Source organism: Nilaparvata lugens, chromosome 5, assembly GCF_014356525.2.
Source record: "Nilaparvata lugens isolate BPH chromosome 5, ASM1435652v1, whole genome shotgun sequence".
NCBI lineage: Eukaryota > Metazoa > Arthropoda > Insecta > Hemiptera > Delphacidae > Nilaparvata > Nilaparvata lugens.
In genome coordinates, this window is record NC_052508.1 from 67,751,376 (window position 1) to 67,771,626 (window position 20,251).

The following is a 20,251-nucleotide window of genomic DNA, read 5'->3' on the forward strand; positions in this document are numbered from 1 at the left end:
TCTTGAGTGTCTTGTCAATGCCTTCTATGGAGGGTAACTGATACCTGTTTATTGATGTAATATTAACTGTTTATTCTCGTTTAAAATAATCAATAATGAGGGTGTTAAGAGGTGAAATTCAGTTAAATTCCTAAAATTGGTGAAATTTACTATAATTTAGATAAATCAAGAGTTTTTCTTGGGAAAGGTTGAATTTATTCAGATAATAATTCAAAACTTGAATTATAATCCAAATGTTTATTGATTTCTATTCAAATTCTAAGCATTAAAAAGTGGTAAGAAGAGGATTTGAAGATGATGAGGGTGTTAAGAGCTGGCTCAGACATGTTGATCGAGTGCACCAATTTTCTGAGTAACAAATATGGAGGGATGAAAAAATTGAAATGTAAAAACTTAATGAGAGGACATTTATTTCCAACGCAACCCTGCTCCATTATATACGGCAGATGCTAGAGCCACATTAACTAGAACCCGCGGGTGAAAGCTGTAAATTATTTTCGGGGGTTGAGGTAATTACTTTGATTGAGCTCCATCAGTTTATTGAAAGTTGGGGTAGGTTAGGTATGTGCGGTAGGGTGCGGGAGTCAATGCAGGCCTATGTAATGGTTTTCTTTGCTTGCTGGGTCCGGCTAATAAAACAAAACGTAAGATAAGATCAGGCAAGCCATATTCAGTACTGTTTGATGCGGTTCACGACAATTTTATGACTTGCCTGTTTAAATGAAATGCCTACTTAGTTCATGTCAGTGTGCTTGCGCTTGTGTTTGCCTGCTTTACAGGTACTTGAGCTTTCACTCTCTCACTCTTTTACTCTCTCTCCCTTTGGACTTCGACGACCTTCCGATAGCCACGTCCTTCGATTCTCGGATGACTACATCAATTTCTCTTTCTTCTTGTCTGATAATCTTTTTCGTTTCCTTCCATCAATTGTAACCTTCCATTCTTCATCTCTACTCAAATCATACATTTCCAATTTTATTCCAGTCCCCCCAGAATCATGTCATATTCTCACATAGGCTACACTGTATTCATGAATGATTATGATATATTTTGTAGCGGCTGTTCTGATATCGCATTAAGGTGGGGTTAGCCCAACCAAAACGAGTGGATGCTTGTAATGAAAAAATCTGGTGTGGCGCACTCACACAACTTTCCTTGCCGTTATGAGAATTGATCACTGACGCTAGTGTTCGGCGCATCTCAAGTCTATATTCAAAGATTTGAGCCAGCTGGTGACAGGGCAATAACGCTGAAGACACACGAGGTGTGCTATCTCTTCATAGTGAATCATTCAATAGAATCAACAGTTGCTAACAGTTTGCAATTGGATAATCATATTTTCTCGAATTCCGAGCTTATTTTTAATTTTAGGTGAAAATGTTACTGAACATTAATTGTAGAGACTCTCATGCTGAATCTTTTCCACTCAATTTTTTTTGTTTAAATTTTGTCTGAAGCCTGATAATTGAGAATCTAAATTCAAACTTTGCATAGATGGGGCGGAGCTACTGAAATTTTTACAGATATGGGACTTGAGGCAGTTGATAGAGCTAATCAATGACTATTTCAGGTATGAATTTAATCGAAATCGTTGGAGTCGTTTTCGAGAAAATCGCGAAATACCCTGTTTTTGACAACATTTTCGCCATTTTAGCCGCCATCTTGAATCGCATTTGGTCGAAATTGTTCGTGTCGGAACCTTATATTGTAAGGGCCTTACGTTCCAAATTTCAAGTCATTCCGTTAATTGGGAGATGAGATATCGTGAACACAGACGCATATACACACACACACACACACACACACACACACACACACACACACACAGAAACACACCACACACACACACCACACACACACACACAACACACACACACACAACACACACACACACACACACACACACACACACCACACACACCACACACACACACACACACACACCACCACACAGACCCATATCAAAAACCACTTTTTTTGACTTAGGAGACCTTGAAACGTATATAAATTTAGAAATTGGGGTACCTTTATTTTTTTCGGAGAGCAATACTTTCCTTACCTATAGGGCAAGGAAAGTAAAAAGTTGAATCTTGATAGTCAGTTTAAAATAGTTTAGAGTTTTTTATGCGTTACACATATGCATTTAACGTGGTCACATCCTTATGTTAAATTATTTTAAAGGCAAATCCATCCTAGGTGAGATTAATTGTAGATTTGAAATTAGGAATCAGTTGCTCAGCCTCTGTCGTCAGATCCACACTCTACACCCACTTCTTCTAGCTTTTGAACTTCTGATCCCTTAAGCTACTGTTCTAACTAAAGTAAACAGATAACTCCGTAAAATCTAAAGTTATGATGAAATAATTCTTCTTTCAATAATTAATATTGAATGGATTGTAATTCTATGTGTAACCTTATCTTAATTTAGTTTATTTTATTTACAATAAGTACATCATCAAAAAGATAGGGAGAGAGAAAAATAAAGTAACCTTGTGCTATTCCTCTCCCAAATGTAGATAAGATTACACATAGTCCGAAATAGGTTAAGTCTTGTAGTTGTTCACTTCACAAAAATGTCAGTCCTTAATTATTTCACAAAGAAGATTTTTAAATTTAGATGCTTCAAAACCAAACAGAAAAATATTCCACATTATTATATTATACATAATAATATAGAGTGACCTGACTGGCTCAGATCTGGTGTCAGAGTTTTCAGGTCTCAACTGATCAATTTCAGGGCCTCTGACATGACCTAACGACTGCTTTTTAGGCAGCCGGGACCGACGGATTTACGGGTCCATCCGAAACACGGGAGTGGCCCGAGATAAATATCTTGTTCGGGCCGGGATTTGAACCCGGGCCTCTGAATCATAAAGCCAGCATCTGATCCACTCGACTACGGCCACTCCATATTATTATATTAAAAATTGGAAATATTCAAATATTAAAGAAATATTTTGCAGGACCAAAAAACAAACTCATTCTAAAAGCACAAGGTTGACTTATTTTTTCTCTTTATATTATTTTAATGATGTTCTTATTGTGAAAATAGATGAAAAATAAAGAATGTACAACACACTTTGTTACTATTTGAAGAGAATAAAATTTTATTTCATTTTAAATTGTTACAGGTGGACTGAGTACAACAGGAATGGTGAAGATCCAGCTGACAGACGTGAACGACAATCATCCGACGTTTTACCCTCGTGAATACAACGTGACATTGCGGGAAATCGACCCGCCGCATGCGGACACTCCGGTCGTGGTAGTCGCCGCGACAGACAGCGACTCGGGTCGCTTCGGTCGTGTGCGATACGCGATCGAGTCCGGGAACCACAATGGCGTCTTCACCATCAACAATGACACTGGCGAACTATTCATCAGCAAACCCAATCAGCTGTCGGCAAGGTGAGTTCATCTGGAAACATATTGAATTTGTTTTAATTTGAATCTCTCTTGGGCCCGGTTGCACAGAAGCCTAGTTTAGTTTGAATTTAGTTGTGTTGATTTTAGTTGATTTGAGATGAGTTTAGTTGATTTTAGTTGAGTTGTATTTAGGATTTAGATGAGTTGAGTTTGGATAAGTTGATTTTAATTGCGTTGATATGAGTTAGGTTTTAGGATTTAGATGAGTTGAGTTGATTTTAGATGAGTTCGGTTTGGATAAGTTGATTTTAGTTGCATTGAGATGATTTGGGTTTAGATGAGTTTAGTTGAATTTAGTTAAGTTGAGATGAGTTAGATTTAGATGAGTTTAGTTGGTTTTAGTTGGGCTGAGATGAGTTGGGTTTAGATGAGTTTAGTTGGTTTTAGTTGGGTTGAGATGAGTTGGGATTGGGTGAGTTTAGTTGGGTTCAGTTGAATTTAGTTAAGTTGAGATGAGTTGGATTTAGATGAATTTAGTTTAGTTGAGATGAGATGAGTGGGTTTAGATGAGTTTAGTTGGTTTTAGTTGGGTTGGGAGTTAGGTTTGGGTTAGTTGGTTTTGTTGGTTTGGAGATTGTTTAGTTTGGTGTGTTGTATTTGGTTTTAGTTTGTTGTTGAGTTGGGATTGGGTGAGTTTAGTTGGGTTCAGTTGAATTTAGTTAAGTTGAGATGAGTTAGATTTAGATGAGTTTAGTTGAGTTAGTTGAGTTTAGTTGGGTGAGATGAGTTGGATTTAGATGAGTTTAGTTGGATTTAGTTGAATTTAGTTAAGTTGAGATGAGTTAGATTTAGATGAGTTTAGTTGTTTTTAGTGGGTTGAGATGAGTTGGGTTTAGATGAGTTTAGTTGAATTAGTTAAGTTGACATGAGTTGGATTTAGATGAATTTAGTTAAGTTGAGATGAGCTAGATTTAGATGAGTTTAGTTGAATTTAGTTAAGTTGAGATGAGTTAGATTTAGATGAGTTTAGTTGGGTTGAGATGAGTTGGGTTTAGATGAGTTTAGTTGGGTTTAGTTGAATTTAGTTAAGTTGAGATGAGTTAGATTTAGATGAGTTTAGTTGTTTTTAGTTGGGTTGAGATGAGTTGGGTTTAGATGAGTTTAGTTGAATTTAGTTAAGTTGAGATGAGTTGAGTTTAGTTGTTTTTAGTTGCGTTGAAATGAGCTAGATTTAGATGAGTTTAGATGATTTTAGTTGGGTTTAGATGAGTTTAGTTTTGTTTAGTTGAATTAAGTTTAGATTAGATGTTCATTCTTAAGATTAGTTTAGAATGATGCTTAGAAGATATTGTGAAGATTAGTTTAGTTCATTCTACGCCACAGTCTATTGACTATGGAATTGTCAAATTAATGCTTCACCCATTATATGGTGACGTAAGTTGACCAAGTATGATCAAGTAATCATAGCGCTTGAAACGCAAAAGCACTTTCTTAAATGCTTAAAAAACGTTCTTCAACATATTTCGATGTCTTGTGGTAAGGTTTTTGTAATAGGTAGTGCTTCATTTTTGAAAAAACAGACTTTTGCTATCTATGAATTCAAGACAAGGTAGAAGAATCTTATAAGAAATAGATATGACTAAACCACATAATATATATGTCACTTGGACACAAGGAGTGTATTGGAATGAAACAAAATTGGTGCTCAACTACAACCTAGAAGGCTAGAGAGACCGAAGCCGTCAAAGAAAAAGATGCTGGGCAGATAATATATGAGGTTCGGAACAGGCAGAGATGCCTAAATCTGACAAGAAGAAGAAGAGAAGAAGAAGAAGAAGAAGAAGAAGAAGAAGAAGAAGAGAAGAAGAAGAAGAAAAAAAAAGAAGAAGAAGAAGAAGAAGAAGAAGAAGGAGAAGAAGAAGAAGAAGAAGAAGTAGAAGTAGAAGTAGAAGTAGAAGTAGAAGTAGAAGTAGAAGTAGAAGTAGAAGTAGAAGTAGAAGTAGAAGTAGAAGTAGAAGTAGAAGTAGAAGTAGAAGTAGAAGTAGAAGTAGAAGTAGAAGTAGAAGTAGAAGTAGAAGTAGAAGTAGAAGTAGAAGTAGAAGTAGAAGTAGAAGTAGAAGTAGAAGTAGAAGTAGAAGTAGAAGTAGAAGTAGAAGTAGAAGTAGAAGATGAAGATAAAGATGATGATGAAGAAGGAGAAGGAGAAGGAGAAGAAGAAGAAGAAGAAGAATAAGATGATGGGGAAGAAGAAGAAGAAACAGGAATCAGGAACAGTCCAAAATATTTCCACCATTCTGCTATTAAAAGATTTCATCTTGTACCCTACACAATCTTTAGGTAAAAATTCATCCCTGTTAATCACAGATTCAACGTTCCATCTTGTATTCTATACAATACTCATAGAAGTGCATCCTTGTGCTCACATGTGCAGCAAAGTGCATTGGAGTTGCATTGGGCAGACATGCATCCAGACCTGAGAGCAGAGCCAAAGCCATCCATGTTTATGCGTTGTCACAACTGCGGTACAGTCATGGCCAAAAGTCGTGGCACCCTCGTAGCGTTTTGCATAATATGTCTACATTTCAGTAGCACGGCACAGGACAACCCTCTCTGTCGCTCTCGTAGCGATTCAATGGAGCTTTCAATACACTCTGTCTCTCTCGTTGCGATTAAGTGAAGCTTTCAATATCACTGCTACTTTGTCTATGATTTATAGCTGTAAATGAACAATGGATCGGAAATAAAACTCGAATATTCCCTGTGAGAGCCTCCCTCAACTTATACGGCACAATGGACGGGAATGATAGGCTCACAAGTTGGTGACGTGGGGCAAGATATGAAGAATGGTCCATCCCGCCATTGAAACTCCATTAATTATTCATACTGACAATACTCATTGTGTGCTCGTCGACAATTGATTCAGATAGCGTACAACGTGTACTCAGTAATATGGCGGACATGGCTGGAAATGTGATGACACTTCTATGAAATTGGTCTTCTATCTATCTATAAATCTATGTGTTGTCCAGCTAGTAAGGAATTATGACCTGGGTCCATATTATCCCACTGCAATGGAATAACTGAGATCTTATCTACGACTTCAATGTGCTAAGTTATATGCGTGGAATGCGATTGCTGTATTACGATTAACGTACAAATTATTGTGAAGATTTATTGTTTTGAATTCGCTGTAGTTTGTTCTCCAGTAAGGTCATTCAATGTGATTGAAGAGACTTGGAATGTTGTCAAAAAATCCACTTTATTCTATTAAAAATTATTATTATTAAGTGGATTTTTTGACAACATCTTCAATTATAGAAAAGTTCCACAACATCAATATTCACTCTACAAAACTTAATCATTCAATGTAGCTTTTCATTCCACATATTCTACAATTTCAAGAGTTTAGTGGAAGTAATTTTGTGTTTAAATTTGGTTTTGTAGACCTCTCTAAATAACATTTTTTTTGTTTGTGTTTACTCAGTGAATTGGCACAAATTTCATAAAGTAGAAGAACATATAATACTTTCTGGACCAGTATCAACATTCGGGGGAGGAACAGGGGATGTGCCCCAATTATTTTAATTATTTCCTTCCCTTTGATAAATTTCACATTTGTGTTGTGTGTCTCGTGGTACTTCTCCATAATGAAAACACAAATTGAAATTGTCAACCACTTTTATTATTAATAAATAATTGACCGAGCGAAGTGTGGTCTAAAATTCAAGTCGACGGTTTGGCATTTCTCTTAATGTTTAAATGTTTATATGTTGCGCATTTACGGCGAAACGCGGTAATAGATTTTCATGAAATTTGACAGGTATGTTCCTTTTTAAATTGCGCGTCGACGTATATACAAGGTTTTTTTGGAAATTTTGCATTTCAAGGATAATTATAAAATGAAAAAGGAGCCTCCTTCATACGCCAATATTAGAGTAAAAATCAGACTATGGAATTATTCATCATAAATCAGCTGACAAGTGATGTGTCCACACAGATGTGTGGAGAAGCCTGTATTGCTATATTTCCATAAGGTCTATAGTTTCAATCAGGTACTTGTGGATGAGAATACTGCGTGAGGTCTACTCTTCACAGAACTACTAGTATAATATAAACAGAACATGGTTTAGAGGCTTTACCAGCCACATCTTCAGCTGTTTGTTTACAACTGGTTACTAATGATTGCAAAATACATTCATTTTACACAAAACTTGACTACGCCCTTGAGGGTGAAAATGATTTTTATTGAAGTTGGGAAAATATTATCTGTTAAGCACTGCCTTTTAGTCCGATTGCTTTGTTAGTACTTAAAAACATTGGAACAACCTTTCAGATTTATTTTATTTTCTAAACAAATCGTTCAAGTTCTTAGTCAAATACTTGTAACCCCCTGGGTTGAAAGGTCTCATTATAATAATAAAAGTGGTTGACAATCATTTCATCTGTCGTTTATTACATTTATATTTACATTTATTACATTCCTTAATCACAACATCAAATTAATGATTGGGAGAGAATCAACAGGATAAACCCAAAACTGTTCCTCTCCCTAATTTTGATAAAAATAGTTCAAATGAGGTTATGAAAACACTTTTATAAAGATCACAAAATGTACAGTCCAAATATAATTATACTAAAAATTTGTATCTCGGTGATCAGAAGATGAAACAAATTATTATTACACTTGAAAATGCATTAATAAATTGAAAAATATTAAAAAACTTGATAAATTTGAAGCCATTCAATTTGTGTTTTCATTCCTTTGATAAATCTCCAAGCATATTTATCGATTTTTTAATTAATTTGAATTATTCTATAGCTCATTTGAATAATGCTTTAATGAATTTGTCAAACTGGTTCCGCATCGAGTGAATTGTTTCTAAGCTTGTTAGTGGATAAAATAATTAATCTTGAATGTTTGTTACAGTTCGGTTTGATATTTTGTGAATATTATTTACTACGGATTGGTTTGACATTGTGTAAATATTTGTTCCAGATTGCATCCGTTCTACAAGCTGAACGTGTCAGCGACAGACGGCGGCGGACTGCGGTCACGGCAAGACGCGGTCGTGTACCTGAGCGTTAGCGACGCCGGGGTCAGACCGCCAATATTTGAACGCACGCGGTACCAGTTTAGTGTGAGAGAGGATGTTCCTAGTAATACTATCGTTGGCGCGGTCAAGGCCACATTCCACGACAAAGGTCAGTGAAAATAGAAAATCAGTTTCAAATTTTCCAGATAAGAATATTTAGAATAATAGTTGGAAACGTACGTAATTTTGAAAGTATTGAATAAAAATAAACTGAAAATCTGCTTAAAAAAAGCTGTTGAGAATTGTTGAAAGAATAAATAAACTATTGAGAATAATTGGAAAATATTTCCAAAACTATGTAACATTCATGTTACTATTTGTAACATTTGTAACATTTAGTTTATCACTAAAATGATAATCACCTAGGCTGGTTAAATAGTTCTCATTTATCTCAAAAGGGATACTTAAAAGTTCTATTACATAGTATAATAACATAGTGAGGCCCACGTTATAATGACAAAGAAAAAAGATAAGAGAACGATGTTGCCTTGCCACTGCCTTCTATAAGGTCCACGTTATAATGACAATGAAGAAAGATAAGAGAACGATGTTGCCTTGCCACTGTCTTCTATAGAAGATAGCTTATACCGGTATATCTGATTTAGTATTAACTCTTCATTCTTGTTTAAAATAATCAATTATTATATGTCATTCGTCAAGAAGATATACTTGTCAATGATTTAATGATGAATATTTCATAATAAAATATTGAGGTTGAATATTTTGTTGATTGATTATTTCTCTACATTGTTTAAAAGCGATTTGGCAACAATGCGGAGCTAAGAAAGGATAGTAGAGTATAGTGCTATCTGCTTTGTAATCTTTGCTATCTGCTTTGGATAATAAAGTATAGTGCTATCTGCTTTGTTGAATGATAGACGAGGATAGCAACACCAATGCTAATCAATTACTGTCATTATAACGTGGACCACACTATAACTTAGTACTCTTTTCATTTTTTCATTTCATGCCATCTCATGTATAGTATTATACACATATCTCATGTATAAAAAATCTTTTTTATAAATACTGCCTTCTCTAGAAGGCTGTGACAAGGCAGAGGATCGGCAACGTTGTTCTCCTATCTTTCACTACTGTCATTCCAACGTGCACCTCAGTATAGTTAAGAAGGATTGGAATTTTGTCATTATTATCTCAACAAGAATTAATTTTCTCGAAAAATAACCAGGATCTGTAAACTATCTTTAGGAAGAATAAACCATGAACTTTTCGAATGTATCAATGAGTGAATAGGGAATGTAAGCAGACGATGTACAGCTCAGTAAATATAGAGTGAGGTCCACAATATAATGGCAGTGGAGAAAGATAGGCGAACAAGATAGGTTGCCGATCCTCTGTCTTGTCAATGCCATTTATTCAGATGATACAGGTTCATTGATGTAATATTAACTGCTCATTCTCAATTACATTTATTAAGCAAGAAATAATATTTTTCAATAATTTCATAATGAATTTTCATAATTAACCTTCCGGTAGTCGCGCCCTACTCAATCACACGAGCAGTCGCGTGTTGTATTTTTTACAACATCCAAATTTCCAAGTGTTATGTACTCTACTGTCAAAACATATTAATTAATTGTATAATGACTTTTTCCATCTTTTGGGATTATTTTATGCCTATGAACATTTGGATGTTTACCATTTCATAGCCCAATAAGGTACATCAAGCAAAACCATCAATTCTGTGTTATTGGTTCGTTTACAGTCCCCTTATACAGTATTTCCCTATCTTATGCACTGTGGCGACTAAATGACACCTAAAGACTGAACCATCGCTCGGTTGATACTGCAACTCAGTGGAGTGATGGGGAGAAAGTTTTGGAATGCATAGGTGACTCATTCACTGACACCGCCCCATTCAATAGTTTTGTGCAGCAAAAAACTGACACTGTTGTACTTTTTACAACAGCGTGACTACCGGAAGGTCAAGATGAAATATTTTTTGTCCCGCTGATAGACGTGGACGTTCGATCATCTCATCAAATCACTCAAGCACAATTCATTGCCCACGCACAAGCTGAATACTTTTTGTGCATTATCCGCAATGAAAAATTATTTCTTCGATGGATAATTTTGAATCATTGAATCAATGAATGAAAAGTCTGCTTGGAAACGTTGATCTAGGAAATTCAGCTTGGATTTTCTCTATCTGTGTGTATCAGATTCTATAGTGAGGTCCACGTTATAATGGCAGTGGAGAAAGACAGGTGAACAACGTTGTTATTGTCAATGCCTTCTATAGACGGTAGCTGATACAGGTTTGTTGATGTAATATTAACTGTTCATTCTCGTTTAAAATAATCAATTATTATATTTTATTAAGCAAGAAATTATATTTTCAATAATTTCATAATGATTGAGATGAAATATTTTGTTGAAATTATTAGGCCCTAATTTTACATTGTTAAAATACAATCTGGCAACATAGTGAAGCGAGGAAGAGATAAAGCACTATCTGCTTTGTTGAATGATGGACAAGGATAGCAATACCATTGCTAATCAAACACTGCCGTTATAACGTGGACCTCACTAAAGTATAAAGGTGCGTACATATATACGCGCCGCGAATATGAGCATTTCACTTTTAATCAGCTGACTATATCTGTATTTTTACAGAAACGGTAAGATACCGATATAAAAAGCTTGGTATCAGCTGATTAAAAGTGAATTGCTCATGTTCGCGGCGCGTAAATCTGTACGCACCTTTAGAGTAGCGCTGGTTGCCGTTTAGCCCCTTCAATGCAAGCGACATGTCTTCAATTCGCTGGGAGATTTATGCCCAGCTAGGGAGCCTGGCGCATAGTTGTTTCCGTCCCTATTAGGAGAGAACATTACTGAAACGGACGTCCAAGTGCATTCTTGCTAGAAGAAAAATAAAATAAAATGCAAACTTAACAAAAAGGATGAAAGTTCTTTCGTCTTGGGAGTCTTCTGTTCAGTTAATGGTATGCCAATGCAGGGGTCGTCAACTCCAGGATGAAATGAGATAAAAATAGTCATTAGGATAGTAATTTCAAGAATGATTCATTCAGGATAGTGATTCCTAGGATAGTGTTCCAAGAATAGTGATTTCAGGATTATTGAATCCCCATTTTTAAACGTAACAATATTTGAGTTACTACTTTGGCCAAACTTGAGAATCAGTAATTATTATTAATTTAAAATCCCAATTAAATAATTTAATGATAATAATTATTGTTAATCGATTCAATGAGAATTTCAGAAAAGAAATTACTTTATAATAATTTTAAATAATAATTTGTTCTTTCAATAATTTATAGTTAATGATTTTAATAATTAATTTATATTATTAACCGATCAAACCACTGTACCGATAATTTTGTACTTGACTCAAAAATTTTTACTTGTGAATACATAATCTTCCCCAGTTCTAAATTTGTCCCCTTGTGACACCAACTGGTATTTGTTATTATTAAATGAGGGAACAAAGCTTTCACAATTCAAAATTGAAAGACATCAATGAGTTTATAATTATTATTGAACGAAAATCCAAATTAAATGCTGCAAAATGAGCGCTGCTATCCAGAGATTGTCAGTTTGGTGTAAGGGTAAGCATTCCCGAGATACTGGGCTCGGTTCCCGGGCTGACAAATAATTTTTGAGTAGTAGCGCTCATCGAATTTCCATCTAGCTGTTTACCCTGTTGTCAAAATTTTTAGTAGCAGAAGTCTCCGGGGTGAATTACAGCATTTAATTTGGATTTTCGTTTAAAAATAATTATAAATTCATTAGCATTTGAATAATTGCAATATCTCCGTAATTTCCATCTGTAGACATCAATGAGTATGTTATTTTCGATTTAGAAAACACAGTTTGTGATGTTCATGATCACAAATTGGTATTTCTAAATAAGACACCAATGGTTCTAGCTTCCAACATCAGAAATTAAGAGACATCAATGAGTATGTTATTTTCGATTTAGAAAACACAGTTTGTAGCTGTCATGATCACAAATTGGTATGCATCAATGAGTAATATTGTTATTTCTAAATAAGACACCAATGTTCCTAGCTTCCACCATCAGAAATTGAGAGACATCAATGAGTAATTGTTCTTTCTTTTCAAATAAAGGAGCAACGTTACGAGGTTTCACAAAGAAGCAAATTTGACACCATTAACTCTTGAAGAATATGTGATAAAGATTATTGATTGATTGGAAAGTAAAGCTGTGCAAGATTATTATGCGTGTATTTCCAACTTCGAACTTGAAACTAATCTGAGTACTGTACTTGCATCCTAAATCACCACCACGAGTCGATCTCAGGCCGCCCGCGACTTTGCTTGTATGAAAGTTGAAATGGTTAGATAAATTTGTATCAGAAGCAGTTGATGTGTGTGTGTGCGGCTGTGCGTGCATGTGAGTGAATTCGCAGCGAACAATGACAATAAATTTGATCGCAGATCGGAACGACGATGTCGGGGAATTAGTCCGCGCATGCGTACTGCCGATAAATATTTTGCATTCTATGACTCTGCAGTGCTTGGAATCCTCTTCCCTTGTATGAAATACGTAAGCATTGCTATTTTACTGCGGCTTAGCGTACTAAAAGCGCGTGTAACGGAATAGGCCCTCTCCTAATACTTTAATTGATTACATCTTGTTTCTTGACTTAACGACTTCGTCGTATGTCGTAATGTAATGTCGTAATGTCTTCTTATTGTCGTTTGGTCAGTGGCAAATGTATATAGATTTACGGCGTCTGTCACAGTGGTGAACGCTAAACAAACTTCGCCTAAGGTCGGCCTCTCTGTTAATTGAAATTGGTTATGTTTGCTCTTCCCGTCACGCCGCCATTGTTAATTGCGTTTGTCAGTTATGGCTGACGAATCATACATGCAGATCGTTTCACTGACCTTGGGGCGCAGCTACATGAATGTAATTCACAATGCACATTTCTGTGCAAGATCTGCGGGTGCTGGTAAATGTAGAGGGAAGTAGTCTACTCGAAATGGGTTGGGATAAGAGGATAGCATTTTCCATTCCAATCGTTATTCGAAGGATACTCATTTATTTATTTATTTACATTGATACATTGGCTACAATGTCATTCTCAACTATGAATGATTGGGGAAGGAACAACAGGCTTGAAGCCCAAAACTGTTCCTTTCCCAAATTTAGATAGAAATTGTCCAAAAATAGATTACCTATGTTATCACTTCACGATTTTTGTCCAATTTTGAGTCCAAAATATTTATAAACTTGGAATTTAGAATTTAGGAAAGTTGAAAACAAAATTAAATAAGAATACCATTGTGATGCCTACACAGGGCTCATGCGAGATTCCAATATCTATTTATCTATTCATTGTCACAATACTAAATATTTTGAGTTACACTCATATGATTGGTGACTTGTCAATTGCTATGAATGGTTATTCTAGATTAAACAATCAGACATACTAACTAACTAGACTCTCTCAATCACAGTATAGATTTGCTCCAATATAAAAATATACATTGAAAGCTCACTTCATGAAATCTAAACATTTTTTTAAAGAGAAAGTTATTGGCCCGATTGCACAAAAACCAGTTAAATTTTAATCATGGTTAATTTCACGAGAACCAATCAGAGAAGCCGTCTTTTCTAGAAGGTCTTTTAGATTCTCTGATTGGTTCTCGTGAAATTAATCATGGTTAAATTTTAACTGGCTTTTATGCAACCGGGCCAATAACTTTCTCTTCAAAAAATGTTTAGATTTGATGAAGTGAGCTTTCAATGTATATTTTTAGACTCTGATTGGTTCTCGTGAAATTAATCACGGTTAAAATTCAACCGGCTTTTGTGCAACTGGCACATTCTGTTATGGAGAAAAGATGCTATTTTCCTGTTATTGGAATTCTGTGATTGTGTACAGGCTTTTCTCTATCAACATTTTTTGACCGAATTTTTAATGGAATCACTGATTCTATATTTCTAATTCCGTTCTATAATAGTGATAGTAAGGCTCAACTCATACTTACGCGACTCAGGTCGAGAAGAGACTCGACTCTAGTCGAGAGCATGTGTTTCCAAATGGTGACACTCAGACCAGTCGATTCTAGTCTCCGCGACGTCACTTTTTGAAAACACATGCTCTCGACTAGAGTCGCGTAAGTGTGAGTTGAGCCTAATAGTTCTGTAATTGCAATAATTGTAACGGTGAGGATCAAATAGTATTAAAAAGGACATTACAATAACGCGTTGCAAGTTGTAGACGTAATAATAATATTGCATGTCACTGACAATCTAGACACCTTATCAAATCTTACATAGCGTATTTATTTATTAATTCATTGTACAGAATACTACAATCATAATATAATTATGACATTGAAGGAAAAAATAGGCTGAGCCTGTACTATTTCTCTCCAAAAATTTTGATAAGAAGTTAATGTTGTCCAAAGTTTGAGGTTATGATATTATACACTGCTCCGTCACTTGATTTTTGATCCAGGAATAATGATATGAAGATTTTGAATTTTGAAGGTTACATAATACTTTAAATAAATCACAGAATGTATCATAATTAATAAAAATCTTTAGAAATATTACACTTATTTGAAAAATTGGAATACAAAATCACAAACCTACTCACTATAAGTAAGTTACAGCGTATCTTATCCCACAAGTGAGAACTGTGCCATAGCGTGTAGGCTTGATGAAATTAATCCACTTTACAGTACTACTGATAAAAAACCATGGCTCAAACATATATTATGTGAGGAGCAGTGATGATAATAACGAGTAGGTAAAAAGAAGAGATCTGCATAGAAATATTCAACCTTCAATGAAAACGTACGTGAATATTTTTCCGCTCCATTGCCATCGGATCCTGTCGGGTCATTCGTGCTTGTCTCCACGTGTGCGTGCGTGCGTGCGTGCGTTAGGGTTCCAACTTACATTTTGAGGAGTATGCAAAAGAATGTTGTGTGAGTGTGTAGGGGATCTGTGCAGAATGTTTCGCAATGGCCATTGTTCTAACGTTCAACATATTATCCCTTCCAATGTTTAGAAAAGGCCTTAGTTGCATATTGACTGGAATAATATGCTGGAAACACATTGTATCCTAAGATACCGTAGATCTCTCCTCTTTATTCAATTGCATTTGTGTGCTCACTCGCTACGAACCAATCAGCGTTAAGAAAAACTAAGTAGATAGGTACTTACTTGAACTTGTTTTCTATTACCACTGTACCATTCCAGGTATGCAACTATTTTCCGCCACAAAATTTTCACACAATTGATAAATAAGCGTTGAAGAATCTGAAATGCAAAAGCTCGATTTCTCGTATGCTAGGCATTTGTATCTTCCGTCCACAATTATAGGATTATAGCCGATGTTTATTGGTTTTCGATGCTTATTCTCTTACAAACCCTACTCCTCTCTCACCCAATATTGCACATTGTCGCAATGCACTCCTCGGTGTATATGTTTGCAGGGGAAATATGTCGATGCGACCAACCCCGCATACATTCTTGGCATACTGCGCACAGATTTATATCGTTGCGATCTTATCTATTAGATTGCATTCTTGATTTTATGCAATCCGGTCGGCTTGCAACAAATGCTTGCAACATTTTTATCTGCCGTCGAGAATCTCATGACCTTCCCAAGGCCAATTCAATGGGCGATCGCGGTGGTTAGTTGAACTGCACTACAACAATCAACTATCAAACTAATGGAAACGAGTTGAAATACTCTGTTTACAGTAAACGTTGAAGGGGAAGGTTAGGCTACATGAGTTGATAGTTTCAGTTGACACTTGATTCAATTTAATCAACCTATTAAGTGTCAATTGTTGATAGATTCAGTTGACTTTTAATTCAATTGAATCAACCTATTAAGTGTCAATTGTTGATAGTTTCAGTTGACTCTTAATTCAATTGAATCAACCTATCAAGTGTCAACTGTTGATAGTTTCAGTTGACTCTCAATTCAATTTAATCAACCTATTAAGTGTCAACTGTTGATAGTTTCAGTTGAATCAACCTATTAAGTGTCAACTGTTGATAGTTTCAGTTGACACTTGATTCAGTTGAAACAACCTATTAAGTGTCAATTGAAACTATTAATATGTAGCCTATACTTCCCCCTCAACAATTAACGTAGATAGAGTATTTCAACTCTCTTATCGTTCCCATTTTTTTCCGTCACTATGATTCTCTACCAATGGAGCCTCCATCCCTACTCTTCTTCAAGAAGTATGATTGTATGGTAAGAGATGTCTGACAACATCTACGTTTTATTATTTAATTATTTTCAAGAAGTGTCAATTTGAGTCACTACAGGAACTCTCTCTTGATCATTTCCTTCGTTGTACCAAAGTGCCTGATTTCTCCAGTTTTTTTTATCATACTATTTATTCATATCGATCCCAACCCTGTCAAATTTTGATCGATATTCGCCATCTTCTTTATTGAAATCCAGACTGAAATATACATTATTTATTGATTCCGTAGTAATGGTATTTCCCGGCATACTGCATTGATCGCAGATCATGACAAATAAATATGAAAATATTTGTAGATCGAGAATAAGAAGGATTTTATCTGAACTCCAGTTCAGATTTCTCAATACTTATTACACAACTCCATTACATTTTCCCATCTCTCTCAATTTTGATTTTTCTCAAATTTTGAACAATACAAACTACACAACAGCTTAGGTTCAACAAATTACTATATCTTAGAACCTGCAATTCTCCACAATATGATCCCAAAATTGTTATAATGTATATCATAAAAATTATTATTATTATAATTTGGGAATGGAATAGATTTGGGCCAAGCCTGTTGTTCCTTCCTAATCATATTTATATGATTTGTGATTCTGTCCACGAATAAATAAATGAATAATTATTGTAAGATTTTCATTGTTATACTACTAGATCTATCTGAATTCATCTCATTTTGAAATGAGTATCAGTATTATTGTCTCTACATTCGTATTGTACTATTGTGAATGGTACCATAAATCCATTTGTAAACTTTGTTTTGAGATCTGAGGGTCATGCACAATCTACGTTTAACGCTAAACCACGTTTACTTGTAGATATGGTTGCATTTATCATAATGTGTTTCATACGGGGTTTAAACGAACAGCTGACATTTCTCCGTTAAAACCAGAGATGACAGAAATAAATAATAATATAGTTTCCTTTAAGCTGGGCTTACACCAAAGTTATTAACAAAATTTTAATAACTCAATCCTTGTAGATTCTATTAGATTGAACGGAACTTGTCAAACACATATGTTCATCATGTGTATGATAAGTTATATTCAATCTAATACAATCTATAAGGATTGAGTTATTAACATTTTGTTTATAACTTTGGTGTAAACGCAGCTTTACTCTATGGCTTAAACCGAGTATCTGCATACGGGCCAAAGAAAATGTGTTACTATAATAGAAAAACCTCCATTCATTTGAGATTCTTGTATACGTATAGTAATAGATTTTCTTAGGCCCTTACTAAACGAGGATCATAGAGGCCCTGAGTTTTATCAGTGCGTCTTCAGAATACATGTATTCTTGTGGATGCGTCTATTACGCTCATATAGTTTTCCTCATAAGAGGCAACCTGTAAACGAGCAGAAAAAATTTAGCGCGTCTGTGACGCTCGTATAGTTGGGACCCAAATAGCTGCTACTTGGAGAGAGTATGTTCACTCCGTCTCATTCTTTGGCCAAGAAGTATAATATTAATCCTTTTGCCAGGACACCAAACCTGCTACATGCTATGGCTTCTGTGCCAGTACAAAGAAGGTTGCCAGCATTTTCTCAGCCCACCAAAAGGCACAGAAAGGACACCTCCCTTCCCCTCTCCAGCGAGGATTTCCTTGTGAATCCTGGCCGATTTATTCCTGATCATTACTCATGGCTGGCTCGTCCATCATCCTTGTCCATTATCCTCGGCGTGTTATGCTCGTTCATACCATTAATTGTCCAGAAGCTGTGGCTGTTGTATGGCTGGCTCTGTCTCAAATCGCATTCACTATAGTGATAAAGTCTGCACCTTATGATCATTGGTGTGATATCCTTGTCTGTCATGAGGCAGAGCCGATAGCTCTCTCCTTTTCTACCTCCGGAAATCGTTTATTATTTTATTCTCTATTGACTCATACAATAAGTTAGTACGTCATCCAGTTGGTAGGGAGACAAAGAATAAGGTAACCTTTTGCTATTCCTCTCCCAAATTTGAATAGGGTGAGTCCGATATAGGTTAACTCTTGTAGTTGTTCACTTCACAAAATTTTCAGTCCTCAATTATTCCCACAAAGTAGATTTTGAAATTAAGATGCTTCAAAACCAAAAATAGAACAAATATTTCACATTATTAACACTAAAATAGGAAATACTCACATGTCAAAGAAATATTTTTTTATTGTATTTTTCCTTGAAAATAGTTTTAATGTCCGAAACATGTTGTGATAAAATAATTTAAAAGGGTACTGAGATTTATATTCCTATTTTATTTATAATGATTTTGTTTGATGTTTTCGTAGTTTAAGCAGAGACCAATAATGCAATGTTTTGAGTATTATAATATTTATTGAACATTATAATATGTGGACAATTTGAAACTAGGTAAATTAGGAAATCGAAGAAGTTTAGGGCAATAGCCTGTTTTTTTCTTTTCCCATTGTTGTATTGTTTGTGCCAACCTAATAAATAATAATTACCTATTATTAAACGAAAATCCTAAATAAATGCTGCAAATCACCCCGAAGACTTCTGCAACTGCAGACATTGACAACAGGGTTAACAGCTAGATGGAAATTCGATGGGAACTACTATCCAAAAATTAGTTGCCAGCCCGGGAATCGAACCCGGTACCTCCCAATTGCTAGTCAGGAATGCTTACCCTTACACCAAACTGACAATCTCTGGATAGCAGCGTTCATTTTATACGAAACCATAGCGGCCAACAAGGTTACAGATGGAATTAAATGCATTCTCTATTAAATTCCATCTGTAATAAATAATATAATGATAACGAGCATTAACGGTATCTTTTCTCCATAGTTTAAGTCTCGTAGCAAAACTCCCAACTTGGATACATCATATCCCTGCCTACTCAAGCTATCCTGGGGTCATCTCCTCTTCTGTACAGTTCCAAATAAATATGCAAAGTCAATCTTCACAGCATATCTCACTCACCGATTAATGTCAATGTATGTTTGTGTGGCTGTTTTTCTTGTTTCGAAACAAATGAATTGTGTATGGGTGGTGAATCCAAACAACAGACGAGAATGTCGTCGACAACGGTGGCAGATGAAAGGTGGAAGATCGTCAAAGTAGCGAGTAGTATTGTCGTTGGCATTAAATAAATATATAAACAGATTCGTTTGAATAAGCGATCGGTATGGTAAGGTCTGTGCTTCAGTTCGTGTGTACTATTGCTTCGATAAGATGTGTATCGGAGAAATCCGCTTCAATAGCTGGTGTTTGGTAAACAGGGCTCTTTACAATGCTAATGTGGGGGTCGCCCACGCCTCTCCTCCCCCCCTGGCACGACCCTTGGGCCAGGGGTCACACCCCCCACACACCCTCATGCAACCCCTGAATAAAACATCTAACCGTGACCCGTGCATGACTTCGGGCACGATCTTCCAGCTACTATTCTCTTGGAAAATTTTTGAAAAGTTTCTCTACATCTCGCGCGTGTGGCCCTCTAATAACATGTTTATCCACGGTTTGGTATTTTTAGAAAATGTAGTTGGGTTAGTTTACACGACTTTTCAGGCACCAAGTCTTAAAATCCAACTC

The 20,251-nt window shown here is 35.6% G+C and overlaps 1 protein-coding gene across 1 annotated transcript in view; it reads left to right on the forward strand.

The window, feature by feature from the left end:
* Positions 1-20,251, forward strand: part of LOC111047863 (protein dachsous-like) — a gene marked incomplete in the record, with an annotated part of 507,664 nt that overhangs the window by 367,537 nt on the left and 119,876 nt on the right. Inside the window, 2 exon segments of the mRNA XM_039429132.1 lie at positions 3,132-3,408; positions 8,363-8,568. Of these exon segments, the coding sequence (XP_039285066.1) occupies positions 3,132-3,408; positions 8,363-8,568 (483 nt within the window).